Genomic DNA, 10,421 nt, shown 5'->3' with positions numbered 1-10,421 from the left:
GGCCTGCGCCGCCTCAGGGCTCCCTGAGGGCCTGCCCCAGGCCCGCGGCTCACTCAGGGCCGGTGGGCAACTTTCGGGGTGATAGGAGGCGATCGCAGCCTGTAAACTCTGTGGTGGTTGAAGTTGTTGCTGTGCAAGTGGGCAAAATCCAGCTTATGTACCCCAGGAGCAGGGCTGGGCTGGAGCCCATGAGCTTGTTACAGCCATGTGCCTGTTGGCATTGCAGAGTGCGGTGACGAGCGTTCTGAGCCCTGACACCGGCTTTCACACTCAGTAGTTAAACGTGACATCCCATAATAGGAGTCCCAGTCCTCCGCAGGAGCGCCTGCCAGCCCTCACACCATCACCCAGTAGGTCACCACAGCCATATGGATGATCCAGACGCAGCCAAACTTAGTGCTTTATCCACCAGCTGATGCTTCCAGCCATGCTTCTGGCTCGCTTATTTCACTTACATTACACTATGTGCATTTCTGGTGCAGTTTTAGCTTTCAGAGCAAAGCATCCCTACAGAGCGCTCAGACTCTTACAGCTAACCAAAACACAGCTCCCAGTCTTCATCTTGTGTTTTAAATGCGGTCGGGCTGCCATGACAAGGAGAGGAGTAAGTGATAGATAGCTACATGGGCACACTTGAGCAGAAGCCAATCTCTTGGTCTAATCAGGGTACCCAGGAGAATTCCATTGGCTCCAGTTATATTGACTGACCCTATTGCTTGGGGTTAGAAAATTGCTCAGAGGAAAACAAATGTGAATGTTAACACTAGTTAATAGTAACAGTAATGATCATGAGCAATATTATTTGTATCGTAGCGGTGCTTGTAGACACAGACCTGAACTCACCTGTGGAAGGTGCTGTCCGAACACTACATGGAGAGTATCCACAGTTCCAAAAAAGCAAAATCAGGAAATGGGCTTAATGGTGAAGCAATATCAGAAAATATGCCTAATGGTAAAAATTTATTAGACTCTGGAAAATTAAATTCATGAGGGAGGTTATGGAAACCTCGCAGATTGGGTAAGGGTGTAATTTTCTATTAAATTGCTAAGTGGAAAATCCCAGAGGCAATCAATATGCTACTTTTGGAATTTTCCTAAACTTTGCTGTAAGACTTTGTAAGAGGAAACTGGGCTAACGTACTATTTAAAATCCTGCATTACATATTTTTGGGTGAATGCTGAAGCAGCAAAGGTAGTTGGATGTCAGATGCTGTTTGCTAAATTATATGGGTCCAATTAATCTCTGGGAGAGCGCAGTGAAGTCAGATCAGAGATCAAGAAGCACTGCGCCTGAATTTTGTGTACAAATATATATATATATATATATATTTTCCCAAACAATCTGCTGATTCCTGTCTGCTAACTGCTAACTTTATTTATCAGACTTAAAGCATTGCTGAAACAGTGGCTTTTGACTCTTATCCGTACTGGGACAATAGGAGAATTTTATGGAACATAAGGCCTTCGTTTACTGTCCAGCTCACATGATGGGCCTTATCCTGCATTCCCCATTGGAATGTGCTACCAAAATAAAAAGTTCTTTTTCCTTCCTTATTGAATTTTGTGAAGCATTTTGGGATGTAATTTATGAAAAAAAGTACTTTATGAACTGTTATTTTTTCCTTTTAGCTCTTCCTCTTCTGCATTAGATTTTTTTTGCTTAAAGGAACATTCATAATTCAAAATGACGTTTTAGTTTGAATGCTCAACTCTGGAGTTTCAAGTAACGTTGTACAAGGTAGCAGACCCCCTTCTTCCTTAGTATTTCTCATTTTGCTTCTTGTGTGTTTGTCGAGAGATTCCCTCTTTGCTGCATGCCGAATGAGCTTCTCCTGCAAACAAGCCCAATTAAGATTACTCGGATCAGTAAATCTTGTGGTTTTCATTTATGAAAGTATTAGCCAGATTGGATACCAAGGCTGTGATCCTCCAATCACATCTGCATAAAAGTGAATTAGAAACTAGGACAAGGTGACTTTAGGTCAAAGCCTTCTAGTTATCCACAGAATGTGTAGGAGGATCCAGTAACTGCAAAACAATTGTGCCATCCTGTACTGCTAATGTTGCTCAGCCATGAAGTAGAAAAAAATACCTCAAGGACTCAAAGGGTTCTGTAGTCTCCATCTGCAGTAAGTTGCAAGCCGCTTTTGGGGGTGTTCTATGGCTGGTAATCTACAACTAGGCTGAGACTGTTTGTTTGCTATGGCCACCGTTCCAATATATTTTTTATGGTAAGGGTACTGAAGCATTGGCACAGGTTGCCCAGAGAAAAGGTGGATTCTCTGTCCCTGAGGACATTCAAGGTCAGGCTGGACGGGGCTCTGAGCAACCCGATCTGGCTGATTCTATTATTGTAGCTGGAGAAACAAAGGGATGAAAGTTGCCTTAATTCCTTGCTGCTTTGTGTCGCTCCAGCTAGTTGGCTGCACCTCTGTGGTAGCCAAGTGACTTACGATAAAGCGTACTGGATCCAAAGGACAATCCAGTCAGCTGTTAGGTTCATCTTCTATTTCATTTAATGTCTCAATATTGGATTATTATCATTACATAAAGAAACCATAGTTCTTTTTTTTCCTGGCGAAAATATGGAAAATTCAGCACACTTTTACATATACTCAAGAATAGTCACAAAGTATTTCCTCAATCAGATCAGCCATTGAGTAATGTGTATTTCAAAATGCCATGAAATTAGCTAACTAAATAAAGGCTTTATCTTGCAACATACTTCAAGTCATCCTGATTATCCCTGGCAATTTCCTAGTTACGAGTTTATTGTTACTTTCAAAACATCCCCTCCTCATTCTGACTGATCCTAGTTTTTCTGACAGTAATCTGTTTTGTATAATTACAAATTTATTTTACATGTAGATCAAGAACTAATCAATTAAACATAATTATTCAATAATATTTCGGTATTAACAACAGCAGTGTTCCTTTACATCAGGATGTCCTAAACTATTCCTTTGATTCCAGCCTCATCTGCAGCACAGGTGCGTGCAGTCAGTTACAATGTTTTGACTTTTACTCATAGAGTGGGATTGTATAGGACAAAAATGACTGAAGAATCCTAGAACTGAGGAGAACTGTACAGCCTTCTGAAGAGATCTTTCAGCTTTTCAGATGAAAAAACTATACAGAAAAATTGTTAAAAACTTGATGATTTGATTTGAGGCTTTACTTCCCATATCAAGGAATCAACATAAGGTCAAGAGGAGCAGAAAGAAGCTGCTGGCTGTCCTATTTTTGATGTGATTTCTACTCCTTTTGGAATTTGAGGAAATTCAAAGTGGCATTAGAAAGCAGGAGGAGGGTGAAGAGGTAAATTAGAGATCAGGAGTTGCATAGGTGGCAGGTTAATAGGTTAGCTATTCCAGTTAGTTATGTTTAATGAATATTGTTGAAGATTTTATAAACTGCAGTAGCAATTTTCCCTTGCAGGTTTTCAGTGATGTTTTTGTGGTCAAGTAAACTGTGTAGGCAGTACTATTTCTCACCTTCCAGTCTAAAGTAACTCATCTTGATGTCACACTGTCTTACTGCTAACCTTCTCTTCTGGGGGGCTTTCAGTATTGCCATATCTGGGTCAATACAGAAGTAGGTTTCTGGATGCCGTGGTGAAGTCTGAAGCACAGAAGTGTAGTTTAACTTGTTTTCTGATTCCCAATAAGTTCTCCTTGTAACATTTCAAGTACTTGACATCTTAGCATGCCTCTGTTCTTACTCTCCTTTCCTTTGGGACACTATTTTGAAACAATTTTTTGTCTGTTCTCTCGCTTGTTAATCTTCTTCATATAAATTTAAAAGAAAAAGCTACAGGACGGAGCAATGTTTTTATTTGTTTGCCAGCTCAGGCAGACTAAAGCATTCCAGAACTGATTCAACAATAGGAATATAACTGAGCCTATGTACAAAGTGTTCTTTGTGTGTGTGTACAAGCCCTCTGTATACTTCTGTATCAGGCTGCAAAATCAATTTCAACTGTAAAGCTAGACTTTTCCTTCCATCATTTTACATGGATCTTGGTGTAAAATTGCAAAGAAGGGCACTGTAGTCTAAAAGTCAAAGTTTGACAGCCATCCATTTGGACTGAATACTTGTAAAATAATTAATACTAAGATTGCCCATGACAGTAGTTTGGAACTAGATGATCTTTAAGATCCCTTCCAACCTAGGCCATTCTATGATTTTGTATTTCTATGATTCTCTACCAACTCTTCTATAGAGTACGTCAGTTTTCAAATCAGAATTCTGGGATTAGTGGGCAAGAAGACCAAGGTATCCAAGCCATGTATTTGGTTGGATAACAAAGAGGAAAATGTCTCAATAACTTTCCATGAAAGCTAATGTGGAAGAATGGAGAAGTGCCGATACCAATTCTGTACTTCTCCACAACGTGCAGAAATCATAAAAGCTGTGCAAATTTTGCTCTACTTCTCACTTAGGTCCTAAGATGCTTCAAGATAACTGAGGGCAGTGTGAGCAAGGCTCATTATTTTGCCAGGAACTTTGTGAAATTTTGATGCTATATAAAGAATAAAAGTGCTTAGATATCTTGGCGAAGTCTGGATGTCTCTCTGCATCACTACCAACTCTGTCTAAGGAGATGAAGAATAGACTCAGGCTGGCACTGTAGGAAAGGCACGTTTAAGCTTGAGGTAGTTCAGTCAGTGTTAATTGTGAGAGGCTGAGCATAGCTAGGCTAGGGGGGTCCCATCACTAAAGAGTACTACAGGCACAAGCTGTGGCAAGCTCAGCACTGAGTCCTGCAGCACAGCAAGTCATCTTCTAGAAAGAGTTCAGAGAGAGCTATGCTGCTGATCATACCTATATTTATGTGCCTGTTTGCTTCACTCATAGCAGCTGAAGGCAGATGTAAAACTGCAACTGTGGAAAGAGACAGTCACTGGAGGTACAGAGAGAAAACAAATGCAGAATCAGCTGAAGGAACACTAGCATTTAGAAATGTTAGTCAGCTCCTTGAGGTTGCAGGCTGAAGGAGCCCAGACTACAGGTGTCCTCCTCTAGGTCCTGACTGAGACTGATGTGGGGACATCGTGCTGTGCCTCCCCAGCTCAGCCTTCTTACTGTTTTCAGCTTGCCACAGGGAGATGCTCTCAGTGTCTTGATTTTGCCTTGATCCTCCTCCATTTCTCCTGCCACACACACATTACTAAATGCACATGCACTAAAATCAATGGGAGTTTGCAAACTAAAAGTAATGTGGGCTTTGGTATGCTACTAATCCACTTATTTGGATCCTCTTACTGCTCCTCTGGGCTGCCCTGATCCCCTCTATCAGCCCACCCAGCTGCTCTGATCTGCTCTCCACACTTCCGCAGTAGCTATATTAGCATCCCTGTCAACTCACAGGGCTGCTGCCTCGGCTCCTTCAATCCCTGCTCCCAACGAGAGTCTCTCTACTGCATTCTAATCCTTGTAGCTCAGAATACTGATGTAAGCTAAAATAAATTCACAAAAAGTTGCTGCAGTTCCTACTAAGGCGTTCGATTTCCCTAAATGTTTTCAAATAGTACTTACTTTTCAGGTGGGGGAAATAGTTGAAGACATGTTTATAACCACCTGCCTGCTGAAAAGCAGTCCAAAAAATCAAGTTTTATTGCAAGGCACAATGTGGTTCAAAATCTACTTACACATGCACTTTTTAATGTGAATTTAATATCTGTGTCAGGCTGAAGACTGACAACATCTGAGAACGATGCTTTTATTCATCAGTAAGATGTATGCAGCAGCATTTTCATTAGTGTGGCTCCCCCTGGATTTACCTTCAAAGATGTGTAAATATTGAAATATCACCTTTCAGTCCTTGACCTCTCTACTGAGGCAGCTGGTATACTGGACTGGGTATTTTGTCAGAGATGGACAAATCCTGCAGGGATCAAACTGACAGCACTGAAGTTTGATCATTTAGTAACAACACTGAGAGATTTCTTACCTGGTTTGGATAGAAACTAAAGGACTCAAACTTTGAAATATAATACACTCAAAGATTTATCTTCTATACACGCAAAAATAGAAGAAAACCAGATGTTTTATGAGATTTTCTACCATCCACCAAAAGCTGTTCGGCAGTTAAAGCTTTCCATTGTGTGTATTCATCTTTAATTTGAATACAGATAAAATGTCTCAAGAACAGGAATTGTGGTGCATAGACCCTCCTTCAGGGAAGTTGCAAGAGAGAGGCGGAGGCGTGGATCTAGAGCTCAGGGCATGGAATTCAACAGACCAGTCTGCAGTAGCAGAGATTAGTCCTGTTATTGCAGCTTTCCTGGAAAATCTTTGCTGCTTGGGTATCTGTTGAGCAGACTTATGCCGAGAGTAACTGTTCCCCACTTCATGTGGTTTGTCTCCTTCTCTGGAGATATTCAAGTCTCGCCTGGACGCCTACCTGTGCGACCTGGTGTAGGGAACCTGCTTTGGCAGGGGGGTTGGTCTCGATGATCTCTAGAGGTCCCTTCCAACCCCTACAATTCTGTGATTCTGTGATTCTGTGAGTCCTTATTTGAATTGCCCTGTATTGCTGAAGTGATATCAATAAGGATGATCTACAGAAATATACATATAAAAAAAATGCATGACCATTATCCTGCAACATTTTGATTTCACTGACAAATAGTCAGTGTATGTGATCAGTTGCTGTCAAATGAGCACGGTCTCTCTGGTGATATCCTGCCTGTGGCGGTGGGGTTGAAACTTGATGATTCTTGAGGTCCAATCCACACCATCCTATGATTCTACGAGTCTGTGATACTGAGACACAGATTCACTAGGGGCTCTGATGGCACAGCGCTGTAAACTGAGTGATGGGCACAGTTTCTTAAAACAACAAAATTATCCTGAGATATCTCCCATACCAGCCAGTTTGGTGATAATTAGCTGTTCTTAAATGGAATGCTTTTACGAAACAATAATGAGTTTTTACAACACCTCAGTTTCACAGAAAATAAAATTGCTGGGATGGGAATTGACATGTGTCCTTTGGTAACCTGAGCAAGAAATATTCCTTTATCAAAACCAGAGGATAGTTATCATTTAAACAGTTATTTCAAGCATTCTTCTAAAAGCCATGCTAGCCTAACTAATTAGTAACATCATGGAGTCACCACATTCCTAAGCATTTTCTGGGGCATAACAGAAGTCTGTCCTGGCAGAGAGGAACAGTGAGGGTTCATTTGCCATGAGAGCTAACCAACTGAAGCTTTAAAAAGCAAACCTAAACAAATCAACATGCTTCTTTTAGCCCTAATGATGCACAGCTGTCATATCCTTCTGAAGACCTCTGATAGTAATGTTGGGGATTTTTTTCTGCCATTGCTTCTGTGAGCATTTCTTATCTTTGTAAGTGGCATTTGGACACCCATGGAGTGTTATTCTTTTTCCTCCTCCCCCTGGCTGGGTGTTTCTCGGTCTGTGACCTCCGGGGGATCATGTGCTACTGGGTAGGGGTTTCTGAAAGGTAAGTAAGAAAAGCAAGCTATGGGTGTCTTAAATTCCCTTTGTGAAGGCAAGGACTACATCCCTAGTGCAAGAATTTTAGGGATATGCAACTTGCAAAGGTGCTGCCAGCTGTTGCATACCTGGAGGTGGCCTGTGAACAAACCAGTTGAATATGGGGAACTAGATGGGTTAGTCCCTTCCAAAATGTTAAGGACTGCTTTAATAAGTAATAAATGAGTGAGACTGGACACAGAGTCCTATTGCCAAAGGTAAGCATACTTGGTCATGGCATAAAACCGATTTTATAAAATGTCTTTTTTGTATTTTGTATTTTGAAGATGAATAAAAGGAACCACATACCTATCAGAAAGAGGTTCCCAGTGTTACCTGAACTCTTTTGCAGAGTTGGTCAGCTAAAAGGCATTAATTCTGCCTCCTGTGTGTGGCTGTGGTTTTTCCCTATATTAATGTCAAATAGAAAAGTGAAAGTGGACACCCATAAAATACTGAATACAACCTGAAAACAGCTGAATATAAACCAAATATAAAGCTGAATATAAGCTTATAACAACTAAGTACAACCAAAATCATTCTGATCGGCTTCACCACTTTGGCAAACGGATGACATCTGGGTTGTTTGAGTGAAATGATGTATTTCTGAGCTGCCTTCAATAACCTCTCTGCAAGCTGACAGTTGGCTTGCAGCAGATAAAGCTGAGCAATCAGTTAATCATCAAGAAATTGGAATGAAACACCTCATGTATGTTTTAAGCTTGTATTTCTATTACTTACAAGGCTCTTGAGAATGTTCCAAGATTTTGAATAGCTTCTAGATTTACCTTTTCAGTCTTGACTTAATATGGAATGTTGTGAAGGGAATTACTTCAAAGTAGGTTTGTGGTTAACTCTGTAGGGTTGTTCCAGAGGTCTGCGGAAACCTGGATATAGAGAAAACATTAGTAATACTATTGCTTCCAGACTGAGCTCAGCTGCAGTGAGCTCTCAAGATTTTGCAAGTGGTTTTGGGAGAGCTTAATGGCCTGGCTACAGCCTGACAGCAAATATAACATGTATTAATCACATATGAGGTAGAAATACATAGGCATCATGGTATTAAACCAGCAGCATTGCCTTGAAAAGCAAAACATGAGCAGTAGAAAATAGTCAAGCTAAATGTTATAGCAGTGATCTAATTGAATTTAATGAGTAGAATAATGCCATGTATGATAAATGAGAAAGACACAGTTTGCAATACGTCTTGGAAAAGCACCCATTTTACATGCTAAAAATATCTGATGCACTGATGTCATCTAAAGCATCACTGCAGGGATGAGGGGCCAGCACAGCGAAGGAATCGTGAGCTTTCATAACACACTGCTAGGCAGTTTCTGCAGTCTTTGGTCAGGGCTCCTCAGAGCAACGGTGCACCTGGAGCCTTGGTCCCGTGGAGTGAAAGAACAGCGTGTCCATGCCACGTTGTCCAAGGAGCAGAGCCCATGGAGTGAACTGGTCTTAGTGCCATGACTCTGAAGATGGGAGTTTTCAGGTACACAACAAGGTAGCAGATCTAAATGGAGATAGACAAAGAATGAGAGGTAGGTAATGAAGCAGACAGAGATAGTAACATACTACAAGCACAGATGTACCCTCAGGAATATGTTCTGTGGAACAGAAGCTTTGGGTCAATTCCAGCCAAGACTTGATCCAACTGTTTCAGTGATTCGCGTCACATAGAAAATGTTGCCCTGAACCTGAGGCAAAGAAGAGTCAAAGAGATTTGCCCTTCTGGAAATCAGAGAGCAAACTGGGCTGGATCTCCTTGTGTTGCTAAAGAAAGAAAAGGAAGGAAATACTTCTTATTAGACATCAGAAGAGTTTTTTATCTCTTCAGGAAGAGAAGTCTTGAGGAAACAGATGACAACAAGTACATATTTTTCCTTTCATCCTTCAGGAAAGTACTAGTGAATGCCCTCACAGAACTGTTTCTATGAGGCCAACATACGTACAAATTTATAGAGAGAGAGCAATTATTTTTGGAGATGCTTTGTTCTGCAGATAGTCACTTATCTTCTATGGGACGAGGTGACTGTTCTGATACAGAGAGGATATACATCAAATGACACTTTGGCTTGAAGGCAAATGAGCATAGAATCAGGAGTAGCGGAAGAAGAGCATCAAGTGGATGCTTGTGTCACTTTTAGAAAACTTTTAGACATTTTTTAGAAGTAGAGTGTTAATTTCAAAGCTAGCCAGAGCTGTTGATCAATCTAAACTGTTCATTTGTTTTCTTTGACTACTACTTTGTTGGTTTGTGTTGAATTTTACAAACCAGAGAAGTCTCTGGATGAGGTACCATCTCAGACTAATTGCATTATTGGCAACACTGTCTGTCACTTGTCTTTCCTCCTTCCTTTTGTACTGACTCTAATGGAGATACAATGTCAAACCCGAGCAAGAGATTGAGGCAGGAAATAAAGAAAGGTATGAGGCTTTGTGCATGTTGCAGCTGATTGAAAGAGGCAGCCGTCAATCTTACATGAGCATCCAGATTAGTTTGCCGTAGAACCCACCACAGAGCATTTCCACAGCCTCTCTATTCTGTCCCAAGCCAAGTGTGGGAACAGGGCCTTCCTAGGCCGCTCTGCTTAGACCTGCTCGGATCCTTTCACCATCAGTTGTGAGATAATTTCCATTAAGAGAACTATGAAGAAGTGTAGGAGGGCTGTTGCCGCTTCCTCATTTGCAGAGCGATTGCGTTCCAGCCTGAGGTAAAGCAGGGCATGATTTCTAATGCATATCCCTCCAGCCTAGGCTTAAAAACACCTTTAAACTGATCAGCAAGCACTGAGCTCTGTTCTCTGAGGACAGTGACAGCGCCTGAGGGAATGGTGTCAGCAGGGTTAGGGGTTGTTAGGGAAAGCTTCTGCACCAGAGGGTGTGGGCATGGAATAGGCTGCCCGGGGCAG

General features: G+C 41.4%; 1 protein-coding gene across 1 annotated transcript in view; it reads right to left on the bottom strand.

Moving 5' to 3' along the window:
• The window catches only part of BEND7 (BEN domain containing 7), a 60,266-nt gene that overhangs the window by 48,755 nt on the left and 1,090 nt on the right, over window positions 1-10,421 (bottom strand). Inside the window, exon 2 of the mRNA XM_019611071.2 lies at window positions 3,495-3,621. Coding sequence (XP_019466616.2) covers window positions 3,495-3,621 — 127 coding nt within the window. The remainder of the gene's footprint in view (window positions 1-3,494; window positions 3,622-10,421) is intronic.

This window comes from Meleagris gallopavo, chromosome 1 (assembly GCF_000146605.3).
Source record: "Meleagris gallopavo isolate NT-WF06-2002-E0010 breed Aviagen turkey brand Nicholas breeding stock chromosome 1, Turkey_5.1, whole genome shotgun sequence".
Lineage (NCBI taxonomy): Eukaryota > Metazoa > Chordata > Aves > Galliformes > Phasianidae > Meleagris > Meleagris gallopavo.
This window is presented reverse-complemented; position numbering and strand designations above follow the sequence as displayed.